Source organism: Protopterus annectens, chromosome 10.part0 (genome assembly GCF_019279795.1).
Source record: "Protopterus annectens isolate FY-2018-M chromosome 10.part0, PAN1.0, whole genome shotgun sequence".
Classification (NCBI taxonomy): domain Eukaryota; kingdom Metazoa; phylum Chordata; order Ceratodontiformes; family Protopteridae; genus Protopterus; species Protopterus annectens.
This window is the reverse complement of record NC_056744.1, coordinates 793,922,935-793,941,700: the sequence shown is the minus strand read 5'-3', so window position 1 is coordinate 793,941,700 and position 18,766 is coordinate 793,922,935. Positions and strand designations below refer to the sequence as shown.

The 18,766-nt window shown below is 41.5% G+C and overlaps 1 protein-coding gene across 4 annotated transcripts in view; it reads right to left on the bottom strand.

Moving 5' to 3' along the window:
* The window catches only part of AGL (amylo-alpha-1, 6-glucosidase, 4-alpha-glucanotransferase), a 1,248,201-nt gene that overhangs the window by 518,675 nt on the left and 710,760 nt on the right, over positions 1 to 18,766 (bottom strand). For all 4 annotated transcript variants that reach the window (XM_044085615.1, XM_044085617.1, XM_044085614.1 and 1 more), the window contains exons 17-18: positions 10,321 to 10,471; positions 1,172 to 1,296 (exon numbers count right to left, since the gene is read on the bottom strand). In XM_044085615.1, coding sequence (XP_043941550.1) covers positions 1,172 to 1,296; positions 10,321 to 10,471 — 276 coding nt within the window. The remainder of the gene's footprint in view (positions 1 to 1,171; positions 1,297 to 10,320; positions 10,472 to 18,766) is intronic.

Below are 18,766 nucleotides of genomic sequence, written 5' to 3'. Positions count from 1 at the left end.
GCGAGTGTCTGAGCTGTCTTGTGTAGTGTTAGTGTTATGGAAAGGGCTTTCTTACAGTTAAGATGTCCAGCAAGGTGAGGGGCAGTATTAGGGTTAGCACATATTAGTAATTTTGACTGGGGGTGCGAAGCGAGTGTCTGTGTGTGTTAAGTTACATGCAGAACTAAAGCAGGACGTGTTAACAACAAGGTCTGAAGTGTTGATAACAGCAGATGAACAAAATGTAAGGGATACTTCCATGCATCCTCATTGAATGCTTTTATTATTAGTTTGACTTGTTTAGAGTTGTACTGTTTCTGTTATTTACAGAAATGCACAGACCAAATTACCACCATAACAGCTACAAACAAATGCAATCTGAGGGTCATGCTGCTCAACACTAGAAGTCTAAACCTCAAAATGCACTTACTTCAAGCAAAATTAGGAAGACTTAAGGGGAAAGGAAGCTGCTCCTTCTGGATTAAAGAGTTAACAAATACAACTCTACATATTTCTATGTATGCTTTAACTTAATAGAATGATAGTTGACAATCTGGCAGGAAATGGGTCAAAGCCAGCAATCTTTCTTGGTCTTTCTGACCAGACAAAAATCTGAACACGAGACTCTTGGACATGTGTTTTGACCCATACATATGCAGGAAGCGTTGTTTAACAGTTGGAGATTTTTATGAGATAGGATTTTTTTCCCTACAGAGATTTAGTCAGAAAAATATGTCTATGCAGCAAAAGTAAGTGAAAGTAATTCACTGCTTTCATTACTCCCATGCTTCTCTCTCTTTTTATTTAGTGAGTGATTAAACTTATTTGTACCACACCAACTCCTTTCTATTATTCCAAACACACTTTTATGAGACAGGATTTTTTTCCCTACAGAGATGTAATCAGAAAAATAAATAAATAAAAAATAAGTCTATGTAGCAAAACTAAGTGGAAGTAAACCACTGCTTTCATTGCTCCTATGATTTTCTCTCTTTTTATTTAGTGAGTGATTAAACATATTGCAGTGATATGCCTATCTACTAATTCTACAAAATATGCAGACAGTACTTCACTAGTACTATTCTTTGAAGAGTCTCTGCAGGGTTCTGCAAACTCGCACCTAAGACAAATTTTCTACCCCTAATCTAATCTACGTTACTGACAGGCAAAAGCAGTTCACATTTACAATTACCTGAATATGCTCGCTGATCTCAACGGTGTACTCAGGCATTCCATTAATAGTCTTCGGGTCTTTCTTGTAAGAAAAAGGCTTCCTTTCTACAATTCTGGCTTCTAATACAACCTCTTCAATTTTCCCTAAAATAAATTAGTAAAAATGCAGTCACTGTCAAATTACTGTCATTCTTGAAAATTATAGTAAACCACAATGATGTGACCTGTTGTAGAGGACATACAACATTAATGTTGTCAAGAAAGCAAACATTTTAAAAGTTGCCTTGACTTGGCTAAAGAAGGGAATACAGCTACTGTATGCTTCTACATTAATCCAATTTGAGGCACACAATAGAAGTAAGATAATCAAACAGCTCATCTTCAAATACTGGGAGTCCCCTTTTTTACATGTCTGCAATTTAACATCAGGCACAGAACAGAGATACTTTGGGATAATGATCAATGACTAGTTCACCACTGTGTAGGTATCAACCTTGTAGCAAAGTTATTCTCGACACTGGTCATTATCAACATTGGCACAGTTAGTCCTTATGCCCACTAGAAAAATAAACATCCCTGAACTAGTCCTCAAAAACATGGCAGAAAGTTGCAATATCCCTAGTGTAATGTCCTTGTTGGTCAGGTCAGACCATAAAGATGTCTCCTTTGAAGTAAAGGTAAAATCAGGGATGCAGACCAACTCTGGAGCTTTCAAAAATTATTCTAGGACAAACTCACTACTAACAAATGATACCCTGGCAAAAGATCACAGCCCTCCAGCCCTGAATGATTATGTGGAATCATTCACAGAAACCTTGTATAATCATATTAACATCTGCACAGAGAGTTGTATCTACCCAGATTAAGTGCAGGATCAACTCATAAAGCAAGCTACTTGGGTGGAATCTTAATATTAATAAGTTGTCCAACAACAAAAAAAAAATTCATAGCAAAAATTGCAATGCCCATCAAGGTAAAACAAAAATCTCTTCAATCTAGACAAGAAACTCGGGGAGCTAATCACTGCTATGAAAGCCAAATTTGAGGTAAAATTAGCCTCTTGGCCAAGGGCAGTCACAAGGCCTTCTTCAGCTATGTCCATAAACTTAAAGGAAATACACAGTGATTCACTGAATAAATTGTAAATGGTACCACCTACAAATTGGCTCCAATTTTACACCCCTCTCCCTGCCAGATACCCCTTGGGAAATATCCACCTCTATAACTCCCCCAAAAATCATCAGACAGCAGGTACTCAAGCTGTTCTCCACAATCAAGAAACACTGCACTGATGGGTCCCAATAATATCCCAGGATGCCTCCTTAACAGCATGAAATGAACTATTAGGCCCACTAGAATCATTATAGAAAAGCTCACTAAACTACTGACAAATCTCTACATCACCTGCTGGCTTACAGATTGGACCCAATAAGTTAGAATAGGGGAGTCCACATGCACAAAAATGATGGTTACTAGTGGGATGCCTCAGGGCTGGGGCCTCTCTTGTTTGGTATCTACGTCAATGAAGTCAAGGTTAACGTCAAGGGCCTCTGGCTGACCAAGTTCACAGATGACTGCAAACTGGGTGCAGTCAATGAATCCCACAAGACACAAATATCCCCTAAGAAGGTCTGACACAGGCTAATAAACAGTGCAAGAGTCATGATCTAAATCTTGGTGCCAAAAAGTGCATCATAGTAAGACATTCATCTCTGCAAATTACTACATTGACAATAGACCCCTAGAGTTTATAGTCAGGGATTTGGGAACACACGTAAATAGTGATTTGACATTTGACCACCAGATGTCTAGTGTAGCGAGTAAGTCTATGTTGCACAATTAATAAGCATGGGATATCACATCTAAAACCAAACAGGTCACTGTTCCATTGTACTCTTCTCATAAGACCAGTCTTTGAGAACAATGCCCACTTAGGCAAGTTTCTAACCAGATATTTGCAACAACTGGAGTGTCCATAGAGACTGTCTTAATATAGTGATGACTGGCAACCTTTGACTGGCTTACAAAGCATCCTCCAATTGAGCCCTAAATAACCTGCTGCACATCTGTACAACAAATACCACTAGGAACACCTCATCCAGGGATGTAAACTTTACCTGCAACATAAATACAACATGCTAGAGCGGCAAGCATGTGTCTCAATGGATCTCCCTTTTCTGGAACACGTTTTCCCATCCATATGAAGCAGAGGTCATTCCAACACTTTTTTTTTTTTTTTTTAAAGTGAAACTTCTGGTCTCACACCTGCGTCTCTATTAGGTAAATGCCCACCTATGCCAAGTATATATATAAACTTTGGGACCAAACACCCATCAAATTTTATTGGGAAGTGTGGTTAAGCTTAAAAAGGTCCCTTATTTCGATAACCTAGTATTCTACCATACCATCCCTAATTTCTTGATCAAATCTTATATAGAATGACACACACCAGTAAAAAAAGTGACTGCACTCCATCACAAATACAAAACATTGCAAGACCATGAGACCTGGGAGTCTCAGATTCCATTCTAGTCAGTCACCCTCTTGTACTTTTCTAGGAAAACTTCTCTCAGAAATGTCACCATGTGGGATGGTAGAAAAGTCCTGGCTAGGCAAGAGTCCAGGTTGACTGCATAGAAAGACCTTGGATGTACTGGGAATCAGGGTGGACTTGGAGAGTTTCTAAGAAAACCCAACTTCTGGATACAGTTGAAGCTGTAAGAGACTTCCTGCATATTCTTCATAAACTGAGCCAGCAGCAGTTAGTCAGGCAGGTATGGGTACATACAAATGCTCTTGGTCCTCAAGAATGCCATCAGCAGGGCCAGACATTTTGTGAAGAACCTGAGAACAGTTGGAAAGCCAAAGCAAAGGACTTAACCTGGAAATTAAGTCCTGCTCTGAGCCCAGGAGTCTACTGTACTCTACATACATAGGTTCATAGGTTAGTACTAAGCTAACTGTCCTTGCAAGCCATTTTAAGCCTAGCCAAGTATCCCTTGTGAGACTCAAACCCTGCACCTTGTGTTTGTAAGGCAAACACCTTAGCCATTAAGCCATCCTCCTTTGAAATCTAGTTTGATCCTGCAGGCCATTAGCATCATCAAAAGGAGAAGGGACCGCATGTTAAACATTTTGAACACCTTATTATTTTTTTTTGTATTAGAGGTCATGATAGATTTTTTGGGCATTTCTTTTTGGGGACCAAGAGTTGGAAATCAAATCTCTTCACTTGTCTCTCCATGGGACACATTTTTGGCTTCTTGGGAAAGGATCTGATTGTGGAGGAGGCAAGATCTGCCAAGACAGAAGGCATCCCCATGAAAGGAACATCTTAAATTCTATTCTGTAACTTAAAATGACAATATCTAGAATCCTTGTGTGTTCACTGACCCCTACAAGACATAGAAAAGGAGTTTTGTTGAAGTGGAAGTGAGAAGAAAGTGAGTCTTCCAGGGAGAATGACTGTTGTTAAGATGGCCCTATAGAACTCCCTTCAACAGGCCTCTTTGTCTTATCCTTTTGCCTGCCCTGCCACTTTTTCCCATCAAAGGCTTTTTTCTGTCTGGGCTATTTGACTCTAGGTCTGATGGAGGCAGATGCCACTGCTTTGATAGACAATTTCTACTATACCTGGGAATAGGTGCCTGGAAGAGTTATTTAACCACTTCCGTGACTTTCCCTTTTTCTTCTAACTTTACAAAAATATTCTGTGTAGGAGAACCAAACAGGAGACTTATGCAGGGGTTCATAGGTAGGTACTAGGCTATCGGCCCAAGGGTCTACGTAAGTCTAGCCAACAAGGTTCCCTGGCTTACGTCACCCAAGAAAGTAATTTTCCTGTGCCACTGTCGAGCAGAGACAGAGAAGTGATCCCCGGGGTGTATTTCCTATTTCCCATCCACTCATCAAGATTTTTCTTGAAGAGTGCAAATGAAGAACTTTGCTTGACATAGATGGGTAGCCTGTTCCAGAATATGGGAAGCCTCTGGGATAGGAATCTATCCCTCCAGCATGTCCTGTTTATTGTGGTGACAAGGTTTAGCTCCCTATAGCGTATAGCTCGGAGGGATTGGGATTTCTTTAGGTGTAGCATGTCCAACAGCTCTGGGTTTGACACAGCTTTATATGTTAGGCAGAGATCACCTCGGAGTAAGCAATATGCTACGGAGTATAGCTGGAGTTTTTTGAGGCGGTCAGTGTAGGGCATTTGTTTGAGTCCAGTAATCCTCATTGTGAGGTACTTCTGTGGCCTTTCCAGCTGCTGCAGATGTCTTGTGAGGTACATTCTAAAAGGGGCGTTGTACTCTATAACGGGTTTAATGAGTGTCGAGTAGAGGGAAACGATGACCTCTTTTTTCCTGGATGAGAACCCTTTTATGATAAGGTGTGCCATGTAGAAGGACTTCCTGACTACTGTGGTGATGTGACTATCAAAGGAGAGACTACTGTCCACCTGGGTCCCAAGGTCTCTTATCATGCATTCGTACAGAGTTTTTACCAAAGGGGATGACACTGCACTTTTTGGCACTGAGCTTGAGGCCATGGCTCTGACACCACGCATTTGTCTCAGACAGGCCCTTCTATAGGATGTTCACATCATTTGGGGACTTGACTATGGCTCCTAGTTTGCAGTCATCGGCGAACTTCGTTAGCCAGAGGCCTTCTGTGTTAGCCTGTACTTCAGAGAAGTAGATACCAAACAGGAGAGGTCCCAGGATGGAACCCTGTGGTACTCCACTTGTCACTGCTTTGAGGTCAGATTTGGAGTCTGCAACTTTTACAGTGTGGGTTCTGTTAGTGAGCCAGTTGGCAACCCATCTTGTGACGTAGGGATTTATGCCTAGTTTATTGAGTTTAGTTATAATTCCAGGATGGGGGATGGTGTCAAAAGCCTTGGCAAGGTCAAGATAGGCTGTGTGAACCACCTTACCCTCATCTACGGCTTTGGTGACTGCCTCAAAGAAGTCGATCAGGTTCAAGAGGCATGATCTGCCTTTCACAAACCCGAACTGGGTGGGATCCAGAGTTTGGAGGTTACCAATGTCTTTGTTTATGAGTTCCATGATGATATGTTCCATGGCCTTGAAGACCAGGCTCGTCAGGCTAATAGGTCTATAGTTCTCGGGATCAGTGGTGGCTCCCCCTTTGTGGAGTGGGATAACTGTTGCTGTGCACCATTCAGTGGGCACAAAGCCTGATGCGAGGCTATTTTTGAACATGGTGCTTAAGTGAGGAGCCAGTTCATTCTGAAGTTTGTGTAAAATACAGCCTGGGATGTTGTCCGGTCCCATGGATGCTGAGTTTTTGGCTTTAGAGAGTGCAGCTTTTACCTGCGTAGTTGTGATTACAGGGACTCTGCATTCTTCCTGTATAGATATGGGCCCTTTAGGGGGTGAGGGGGGGGGGTAAAGTTAGCACTGTACCCATCTGCCAGGATGTTGGCAATATTAGTTGGTTCTGTAATTTTCGTGCGTTTGTGCTGTAACTCACAGCAGATCTGGGTGTTGCCATCGAGATTCTTGACATAGCTATAGAATGCTTTGTGTTTGTCCTTAGAATTAGTGGCGATTTTATTTGCATAGCTAGCTTTGGAGGATCTTATAACGGATCTCAGCTTCTTACTGAGGCTGACCAGGGAGCTCCTCCACTCATGGGATTTTACACTCTTTTGCAACAGTTTCTTCCTTCTGTTGTACAGTTTTTGTTTATGGCAGGGGACCACCAGATTGGCTTCCTTTTTTGGAGGATAGCGTCTTGGTTCTGTTTGGGATAGCACGATCCATGCACTCATGTAAGTGCTTATAGAGTGCATTTGTGTAGGATTCAGCAGTTGTAACTGTATTGTCCATCTGCATGGGTGTCATGAAGTTCACTACTTCTGTCTTAAGAAGCATGAAGTTGGCTTTGGAGAATTTTTTTACTGTGGTTTCCTTAATGGGGGGTGGGGGTGGGATGTGGATATCAAGGGTGATTAGCTAATGGTCGGATCGGACCAACGAGGAGTTGACTTCAGGTGTGGAACACCGGTCACTCATGTTGGTAATGACTAGGTCTAGGATACTGTTGCCCCTGGTGGGGGTGTGGATAAGTTAATTTAGGGCATTGGAGTTTATGAATTCCAGAAAGTGTTGCGCTAAGGAGTTGGTACAAGAGTAGTTTTCCCAGTTAATGGTGGGGTAGCCCATTATTAGAGAGTGTTTGGTTGAACCCTAACATTTTCCAGTACATCAAAAAAAGAGGAGTGGGAATCCTGGGGCATGGTGGGGGATCTGTAGTAAGCTACAATTTGGATTGCAGTTTTGCCAAGAGTTAGTTGCACTTGGATAACCTCGGATGCATTATGCTGAGCAACTAGCCTGGAGGTGTGGATATCCTTAATGAATATGGACACACCCCCACCTTTGGTGTTTCGGTCCAGGTTACATGGCCAAAAGGTGTGGTATGAGTTATAGCCTGGTAGTGCAGGGGTGCTCTCTGGAGCCTTGAACCAGGTCTCAGTCACTGCACAGATATCGATGTTCTCCATTTTAAGGAGTGCCTCGAGTGAGTGCATTTTGAAATTTAGACTTCTAGCACTGAGTAGCATTACCCTCAGTTTTTGCTTGCTTGCTCCTGTTATGGTGGTGAATTTGTTACTTGAACCCTGCCTAAAAAAGGCACTAAAGGGGCAGCAAGAGTCTTAGCCAGTACCCGGAATCCCAGGGGCGACAAGTGCAGGCCATCTATGGTAAAGCATCCTGGTCTGTTGACCATGTCATCCCAAGCAGACAGATACTGGATCCCCTTAGAATGACACCAGAAGCTTAGCCAATTGTTGAAGTCAATCATTTTGTCCTTGTACTGCGGTACCATTCTGGGCGATGGCAGAATGCTACTCAGGGCTAGGGTCTTACCTGCCTGGGCTACAAGATCGGAGAGCTCTTTCATGTCTCTTTTCATGTAGTCCAGGGAGGTACATCTCAGGTCATTCACACCAACATGGACAATGACAGAGTCATATCTGTACTTGTTGTGGAGTGACCCGAGTGCGTCGGTTATGTGGCTGATCCTGGCACCCGACAGGCAGCTGACAGTAACCGTCTCCTTGTTTAGCCTGGTGAGTGGGACATCAGTGTGCCTGAATATAGAGTCACCTATGACTAGTGTGTTGGGTATGTTGTTTTGCCTTATTGGTTGTGTTTGAGTGGCACACTGAGTCTGTGGGCTATGTGTCATTTGGGTTGTGTTGGGGGATGGAGGTTGCTTGTGTTACTGCTTTGGAGGTCTCTGTTGCTTAGGCAGATTATTATCGAGAGCCTCCGTGAATGTTTTTGAGTTTCTATGTGTGGATTTTGGTGGTGTAGACGTAGTGAGACTATGTGACGAGTGTGGTGTGGTGCAAATGTTTACCTTCTCCTCTTGACTGTCAGGTTAAGTCTTGTTTGGCTAGATAAGTGCATCTCTCACAGGTTGTAGTGTTGGGTGGTAGGAGGAGAGGGTTGTCTGTGTACATGAGGCAATTTCTACATTGCCTCAAGATGCCCAGATTCATCAGATAGACAGGGGAGAACACTGTGAGCTGACCCTTGGACATGCCTGAATAAAAACTATTTTCCACTAGATAAGTGAGGAAAGTGAGTACAAGAGCTGTTTTTCTCAACGACAGTGAGAAAAGTAAGTACAAAAACTGTTTTCCTCTAGGTAATGAGGAAGATTGAGTGCTATAGTAATTAGTAGCTTATTTAGTGCTTACAAGTTCTGAACAAGTGATGAGCATGAATAAGCAAATTTAAGTGCTAAAACTAAGAATCTGTATCTGCACTAGACAAGTTACAGGACAGAAACAAGTGCAAATGCAGGCTTTCAAATCAGAATAGTGAGAGAGATGGAAGATTGCCTAAACGGCCAATAACTACAAATTCTGGGCCAGAACCACTCCTTATGTGGTAGACAGGTTACCTAATGCTTACCACTCCCACTGATAAGCTAGAAGGCTTCCCTCCAACACAGAAAGGCTTGGGGGGCTCAGAAGCTTACAAACAGTCCTGGATACAGCAAATCTGTATCTGGAACACTAGTTACAGGAAAGGTAGGAAACAGGCTTACAGTTTTTTTTTTTTTTTTTTACAGAAAAGTAGCAAAAACAGTAGTAAAAGCAATTCACATGCATTGCAAGCTAGCACGCTTGAATATGTAGCAATATTAGATCACACACAGTTTGAAAAAATGCAATTAAATTAAAAAGGACTAAAAGCAAGTGCAGAAAAGGTTTATTAGGTAGAATGCGGTAAACAGATGAGACTGGGGGAGTGCCCTAGATCAAATCTACAGTGGGGTGGGCACTGCAAAAGCCACCAAATTTAACTACAAACCAAAAACAGGGAGGGGGTGTGGGGAAGACAGTTTCAGCAGAGATCTGAGCAACCACTAATATAGTACAACTATTAAGCCAAAAAAATATACTCAGCTCTGTATATTTGCAGATCAGTCAGAACAGTGAGACTTCTCAACTAGAAATGTCTCCTTATAACAAAATCCATTACTGATTCCTTCGGTGCTGCATCCACAGCACTGTACCCAAACTTTATAAAATGTTCACCCACCGACTCAACAATATGGAACAGTCTGGAAATTTGTACTTTTAGAGTGTCAACAGTGAACTCTGAGGCCACCTCTTCAATCTGCTTCTGGATATTTTTTTTGTATTGAGCACATGAGTCTGGAAACTTGACAACCCCCTAAAGACAAGGACAGTAGACATGTATATACTTGTCCTCCCAGACAGATGTACAAATACACCACTCATTATTGTTTGCCAGAGTTTTAGTGGTACCAGTCAAATTTAGAACTCCTGACAGCATCAAGGGAAGCTACTGGACTAGGGACCCCTTTTAGCTACGACCTGGAACACAAAGTAATACAGAAATGGAAAAGGTTCTATTCATGCATGTATAGATAAAAATCAAACACATTTGTGAAAAACAAATTTCACTGGCAGGAAATTACTTAGAAACACTTGAATGCAACATTAAATATTAACACTGTGCCTGTAATCACATGCATGTCTCTGCACAAACACACAACATTTTTCAGCCGTGTCTAACAGAAAAAACATAAGACATCTCTCGTAACATGGATATTTATTAGGTACTTTTACAACACAGTAGAAAAAGGAAAGGTCAATACCTGGAATACACATTGGAGGGACATCTGACCTATACTGAAATTTCTTTGGGTCTCTAAAAGCAGTCCGAGAAACTGTTACCACAGACTGGTGAGTATTAGGAGAATGCCTGGTTACTGCTACGATATCTTCATCAACTTGATCCACATATACCTAAAGAAGAGTACAATCAGAGATTCATTACAAAGATTTTATTTATTTTTATTTATTTATTTATTTTACATTTGTTGACCGTGAAAGTCCGACTGGACATATGTCCATTTTCAGCGGAGGCCCAGGGAGAAAAGCTCCAGAAAACAATAACACACATTATATAAACATATTGTAGTGAACTTTTAGACTAAACTAAATTATCCAAGACACATAAAACACATTTTGTAAGCAGATTAATAAAACTGCACAGATAAATAAAACAGCACAGTCATAGAACATAACATACAAGGGTGGTGATGAGTATTTTTTTTTTTAACCTAGGCAAAACAACTGCTTGAGGAGAGTTCCAAGGGAGGAAACAAGAGATCAGAAATACATAATTATAGACCTAAAAAGTGGTCAGTCAAGGGAGATAATATCAGTCGGGATTGGGACATGGGCATAGCCACTGTGATTTTAGGAAGATTATTTGTTGTTTCTTGAAAAGTGGAGTGGATGTAAGGGATGTTAGTTCCCTTGGAAGTTTGTTCCAAGAGTTACCAATAGAGTTAGTGAACAGGCAGTCCCCAGATTTACTATTGAATTTTAGGGTGATTCTTTGTTGTTTCTTGAAAAGTGGAGTGGATGTAAGGGATGTTAGTTCCCTTGGAAGTTTGTTCCAAGAGTTACCAATAGAGTTAGTGAACAGGCAGTCCCCAGATTTATTATTGGATTTTAGGGTAGAAACAAGTACTCTGTTGGCAGATCTTAAGGTTAAAAGATTTTGATAAGGGCTAATAAGGTTTCTGAGTATGGGAGTATTTGAGGGATGGTGCAGAATCTTGTGAATGATCATGAGTTGCTCAAAAAAAAACTGGCTTTGCAGTTCAAGCCATCCAAGCAATTTGAGATTTTTGCAGTGGTCGGTACGAAATGGGGCATCAGTGGCAAATCTGGCTATGTTGTTATAAGATGTTGTCAACTTACTGAAATTGCTTTGGGAGAGATTTGTATAAAATGGGGAGGCATAGAGGAGGGTGGAAAGTAGATGAGTTTGGGCAATAGTAGTTTTGGTTGAAGGTGTGAGAAAAGGTTTAAGTCTGTAAAGGCAGCCAAGTTTTCTATTCACTGATTTAATCGTTAGGTTGATATGTGTGTCAAAGTTAAGACTGTGATCAATTGTTACCCCTAAAAGTTTGGTGGTTATGTCAGGAGCTATTATGGTACCATTGTTAGATGCGACTGTGAAGTTAATGGCAGGGGATTTCTGAGTGGGAGTGAATAATAGTAATTTTTTTTTTTTTTTAGGGTGAAGGAGGAGGCAGCATCGCTGGAACCAGTTTTCACCTAAGGTACAGATTTTTTAGGTCCTGGTTTGAAGTTTGGCAGGTGAAGAGGCCGCACAAATTAATGTTGTGTCAGCATATTGTATACAGGTGGTTTGCGGAATGGAGGTTGTTAGATCATTGATGAAAATAGTAGTAAAGAGGAGAGGTCCCAGAATAGAGCCTTGTGGGACTCCTAGAGTTATAGGGAGCAGAGGGGATAGTTCATTGTCCCAGAGGACTGCTTGTTGTCTATTTCCTAGATAGGATGTAAACCATTTGACAGTTAGGGTATCTAGTGAGAGAGATTTAAGTGCATCTGTCAATAGTTCATGATTCATCATGTCAAATGCTTTGGAGAGGTTAATAAAAAGGGCAGAGGATAGGAGGAGGTTGTTACGACTTTTATTTATATCGTCTGAAAAGGATAGGAGTGCAGTTGTAGTGCTATGGTATGGTCTAAAGCCATGTTGGCAGTCTGCAAGTAGGTGATTTTGGAGGAAATGTTTAAGGAGTTGACGATGAACACATCTCTCCAGAATTTTTGCTATAGGTGAGAGCAGGGCTATGGGGCGGAAGTCTGACAGTTATTTGAGTTTCCTCCCTTATGGAGTGGGATAATATCAGAGACTTTCGAGATATTTGGGATAGAATTTTCTATAATGGTTCTGTTAATTATGATGGAAATGGGAAAGGCAAGTAGTCCAGCTGCCAATTTCAGATATCTGGCAGGAAGGAGGGCAGCTGATGGGGTGCAGGGTTTAAGTTTCAGAAGAAGGGTGTGTATGAGGGATGTTGGAATAGGTTGCAGATGTAATAGGGGTGGCGAATTTGTTGGCACAGGTGGGTGAGAAGTTGACACTGGTGGTAAGGTATTAGCAAGAGAGTTTCAGAGAAGAATTTATTAAAAGTATCAGCAATTTGGATCGAAGAATATTGAGTCAAATTAGAGGGGTAGGTGTTTTAGAGTGACCAGGATGAAGTATTTTATTTATTCCTGACCAGAATTTTTGTGGGTTTTGATGTTGGGTTTGTTGGAATTTAAGGTAGTAGTTTTTTTTGTCAAGGAATATTGATTTCTTTGTGGCATTTCTAAGCTGTCTAAAGTTTAAGTGATCAGTTGGATTTCTCCATTTGGTCTAAATTTTATTTCTCATAGGTAGGTATTAGGCTATCTGCCCGAAGGCATTTATAAGCCTAGCTGGAATGTGTTGGCTTTCGCCATCCCCTTAGATTAGTTCCCTGTGCCTCTGTCCAGCACAGCCATTGAAGTTATCCCTGGGGTAAACTTTCTGTTTCCCATCCACTCGTCAAGGTTTCTCTTGAAGAGGGTTGGCGAGCAGCTCTGCCTAATGTAGACTGGAATATTGTTCCAGAGCATGGGAAGTCTCTGGGACAGCAATCTATCCCTCCAGTATGTCCTATTTATTGTTGTGGTGAGGTTTAGATCCCTGGAGCGTGTGGCTCGAGGGGATATGGTTTTCTTTAGGTGGAGCATGTCCATCAATTCTGGGTTGGACATGGCCTTGTATGTCAGGCAGAGATCACCTCTGAGTAGGCGGTATGCAACTTAGTACAGCTGGAGTTTCTTCAGTCGAGCTGCATAGGGCATCTTCTTGAGGCCAGTGATCCTCTTGGTGAGGTACTTCTGTGGTCTTTCCAGTTGTTGCAGGTGTCTTGTAAGGTACATCCCAAATGAAGCATTGTACTTTATGATGGGTCTGATGAGTGATGCGTAGAGGGGCCCAATGACCTCTTTCAATCTGGATGCAAACCCTTTTGTGATTAGGTGGGCCACATAGAAGGATTTTCTAACCACTTTGGCAATGTGGTTATCAAAGGAGAGGTTACTATCTACTTGGGTCCCCAGATCCCTTATTACGTCTCCTGTATTTAGGGGGCTACAACCTATGTGGTAGTTTGTGGGTACTTTGTTTTTCCAAAGGGGATAACTATGCACTTTTTGGCATTTGACTTGAGGCCATGGTTTTGACACCAGGTATCTGTCTCAGTGAGACCCTTTTGGAGTATGTCTGTGTCAGCCGGAGAGTCAATTATAGCCCCTAGTTTGCAGTCATCTGCGAACTTGGTCAGCCATAGTCCTCCTGTGCTTGCCTGTACCTCTGAGAAGTATATGCCGAACAGGAGGGGTCCTATGGCTGAGCCCTGGGGAACGCCACTTGTAACCAGTTTAAAGTCAGACCTAGCTCCTGCAACTCTTACTATGTGGGTTCTGTCCGTGAGCTAGTTGGCAACCCATCTCATGACGCAGGGGATTTACGTTCAGGCTGGTGAGCTTGTCTATAATACCCGAGTGGGGAATGGTGTCGAAGGCCTTTGCGAGGTCTAGGTAGGCTGTGTGGACCACCTTTCCCTCATCTATAGCCTTGGTAACTGTCTCGAAGTCCACCAGGCTTAGGAGGCATGATCTGCCCTTAAAGCAGAACTGGGTAGGGTCCAGTGTTTGTAGGTTTCCAATGTCTCTGTTAATGAGGTCCATGATGATGCGCACCATAGCTTTGCAGACCAAGCTAGTCAGGCTTATAGGGCGATAGTTCCTGGGGTCCGTTGTGGCTCCACCTTTGTGGAGCGGAATAACCATTGCTGTGCACCACTCTGTGGGCACGTAGCCTGTGGAGAGGCTGAGTAACAGTATGTTTAGGTGAGGGGTTAGTTCATCTTTGAGCTCAGTTGCATTTTGTGCCTTGTCTGTTTTGAGAGCCAGGATGCTGGTTTGGTCCTAATTCTGACTGTACGAGAAGGGCATGGTGCTCTAGAATTAGTAAGAATTTGTTGTTATAAAGTACGAGACAGCTTCCTCAAGTGGTAAGTATTTTAGGGGAGTCCAATTGCAAGCTCCAATCTCTGCTTGAAAGTTAACTGGGTTTAGATATTTTTTGTTCCGGGTGGTTCTGATGTTTACTTGACTGGGAATTGAGGTTTTTAGTTTAGTTATAAAGGTAAGAGAGTGGTTACCGATATCATCGGGAAGTATGCCTGTTTCATATAGTTGGGGGTTACTGTTAACTAGAATCCAGTCTACAGTGGTTTGTTTATTGCTTGGTTTATGTGTTCTTGTAGGGTAGGTGATGGTTTGATAAAAGCCATGAAGGTTTATGTGAGTAGTAGGATTTTCAGAAGTACATTTCCAGTCTATATTAAAATCTCCAAGGAGTATGGTTTCTTGTGGGAAGTTTGAGGTGAGCCAGCAGAGAATATTTTCAAGGGTATTAATGTTGTTACCTGGGGGCAGGGTTGCCAGACGTCCCTATTTGGGCGGGACTGTCCCGAGATCAGCAGCCTGATCCTGAGTCCCGCACTGCCGGTTTAAATCCCGGGCAGCCTCCGCTTTGTTTTATTTATTTTTTTTTTATTGGCCTGTATACTGGCATACGGGCCAATCAGAAATCGCTAAACTCAGAGCTTCTTGTGTTTAATGTGGAACATCGCAGTTCACATTAAACAGAAGTGGCTCCGTGTTTAGCAATTTTTGTTTGGCCCGTACACCGGTATACGGGCCAATCAAAAAAATCGCAAAAAAATCGGTACCCTTTTGTGTAGTAGGGGAACTGGTAGTTGTCAAAATGGCTTGTATGTGTACATGTAATGTGAAAGCAACTGTATGTGTGTGCTGTGATGGATTATGATGTCATGCAAAGTAAATTCCTTTGTCTCATGCCCAGTGTGTGTCAGAAGTTTAATCTCCCCAGTGACCTTGAAATTAAATGGGTAATCCTGTAGCAGGAGGACCTTATTCTACTCAGCTTATATAAATCAGTTAACAGAAGTGGTCATCACATTTTTCAGTGAAAATTCTTATAATCAATCCTGCCACTTATAGCTGGTACAACATCTTTCCTTTAAATATAATCACAACTAGGAAATATGATTAGAAAAAAAAACTCTGATAATACAAGCATTCAAAGTGGAATAAGGACAGTATGAAAGGTCAAACACATATAATAGACCGGAAACTGGTAGTTTCACTATTAATCTTCAAGTTTCACTCAGATAAAGTTACAACTGGATGAACCCAGTTAGTCAAAGTTTTGTTCATACTACATAACATAGAAGCATTTCTTTTTTCACAGACAAGACCCCACAATTTAAAAGCACTTCTTTTGCAGAGGGAACCCACCCAACATCTCCCATACAGAAGGCATCACAAAGACTCACAAGGCATACTTATTCATATTAATACCACTGCTTCATAACAATGGAGAAATTTGACAACTCAAAACAACTTCAGCTTCTGTTTTTGTGTTTTTCTTCATTCATCCCCTTCAAATGCAGTATTGAAGAGGTATGATTTTAAGTAAATTACTGAAGCCAGCATATGCTGAACACTCCCAAAGCCAATGAGGTAGCAGGATCCATATTTAGGGAGTTTGAAAGGGGAAAGACTGTGCACCAGAACTCTCAAGACATACTAGTGTAACCACTCACAGCTGCATGGTGGTCAAGTGTAAAATCCTAGTTGAGGCACATGAGGTACATAATTCATTCATGTAAGGACAGACAAGCATACTAACACCAGAACTTTACAGCTAACCCTAAATCTGTTAGGCAGCCAGTCCAGACCACAGAGACCAGGAGTAATATGTTGGTAACATGAAGTACCTGCTGGTAACTTGACAGCCAAGTTCTGCACCACCTGTAGGTGTTAATGTAGTGTTGGAAAGACCTAGGTAAGGGGTATTGCAATAATCCAGCTGTGATGAAACCAAGTATGAAGTACTACTGAAAGGTCAACTTGAAATAAAAATGTGCTTGATCTTAAACAAGTCTTCATGTTTTCATCTGTGAAATCTAACAGCTGATACCTGGTCCTGAAATGTCAGCCTGAACTCAAACACCAATATTATGCAACTTTTCAACAAACTCAAGAATCCTTTAACATAGCATGGATTGCCATGGTCTCGGTTTTAGATGCATTTAATTTCAATTACAAGAAAGCCATCGGTACATGGCTTCAAGATGGTCAGCGAAGGAATACATACTTGTCTCATCCTGAGATAAATGCGAGTATCATCCACATAATAATGCTACACTAAACCCCTTCCCCTAATTAGATCTCCTACTGGAAGCATATACACTGAGAACAATGACAATACTAAGAATGAACCCTGTGGCGCTCCACAGTCCAAAAGGTGAAGTGAAGAATGAAGTGAAGATTTGTTCAGACCAGAACATGTCCTTTGGCAGAAGTTAGACATACAGAACACAAACCAGTCAAAGACCATGAAGGAAAGGATCACAGTACAAATGTAAATGTTCAGTCAAAATGTCACAATAAATGATGTCAAATGCAGTCAAGAGAGTGAGGACAACCAAGACTGAATAAAGTCACTGGCCTTTGGCCATCAGGAGATTACCACATGAAAGAAGAACTGTTTTGTACAGTGACAAATGCAGAACCCATATGGAAATTGATCCACGAGTCCAATATCTAAAAGACAGGAATAAAAAGTATGAGATTGTGGGGAAATTATCAAGTATATTGGGACATAACGTTAAAGTGCAAGAATAATGACGGCTTCTTTCAAAGCTGATGGAAAAATCCATGGTCTCAGAGATGTGATCAATATCTGATAATTTGCTCGCCCCAAGACATCAAGACCACACAGAACCAGTCTCATTGGACATGTGTTCAAGCTTAAGCAATGCAATGGGCTCATTATAACCAGGAACATTAAACATTTCCAAGAGACAATGGAAAATCAAGCTTCAATAACAGCAATACTGGGGCAACAAGGCAGAACTAATAGCAGCAAGCAAATTTTGCTGGAGAAGAAACCAGCAACAGACTCGCACTCTAAACTAGAAAGAGGTCTCCCAGTGGATCAACAGGCAGGGCTGCACATCTCATCAATGAAGTGCCTGAGACAGGTGGTAGGGCAGGTGGTGGAGCAGTAGCCAAAGTAGCTCCAATTACAAAAAAAGATCAAAGTGAACAGATTATGGTGGTTGAGGTACATGTGCAGAAAAGCAGAAGACAATCAGATGAAAATTTGGGAAAGACAGGAAGAAGATAAGAGGAAATCAGGGCATCCAACAAAGGCACAGATGGATTGTGTGAGAGAAGATCTTCAACAGTCAGGCATGAATGTCGAAGATGGGAGTGTGGCACAAAATTGAGACATATGGCAACAGTTAACACAAAACTTTGCCCCATGTAGAAAAATGGGAAAAAGGAGGGTTGTTGACTATGATGAAAAGCTTTAACATAATGTGCACAGTGGAGCAAAAATTCTCATCTCTGACTAGGAGGTCTTGGCATGGGAGTTCAAAGCCAAAGCAGACCAGAAAGTGGTGTGATCACGAGACTGGTTTCACTAAATCTTGGGATTTTATATCCAAATGAAACACCAAGTCCAATGTATGAACCAGTCTATAAGTTGCAGAGGTCAACTGAACAAAGCCCGGACCTCTCATTACACAACTTAATTCTTCAACAACAGTCTACTGACTCGTCCTTGATCCAAAGGGTGAAAACACAAAGTAAATGATGTGATCATGAATAACTGAGTCAAGGAGGAAGTCCGTTCCTTGCAGGAAACTCCTCACACAATATGGTATACAGTGGAAAGAGAGAAACCTATAGTTTTCTCCTGCAACTAAGATGTGTTCAAATTAGTGTCCACGGTCATCCTGATATCGCACAGCTACTTATATAATATAATAAGGGGCAGAAGCCCTGAAAACTAATTAAAATGGCAGGTGCTGGTAAAGCCCAAAATTATCAAGTCAAGTTTCAGTAAAAAAATGACCACAATAGGAAATCAGACAAGGGAGACTTGTTAACTGTCCAGGCAACCTTTACCTACATGATAACTTACAAAGAATATTTGAAACACCTACAATGATGTGAAACAAATGGGGGGAGACATTACTTGGCTTATGAACCTTTTAAGAACTTTTTTAAAGTTAAGTAGACACACATTATAAAAATGACCAGATGTTACCAAATGGAGGAAAAAAAAACGACCTA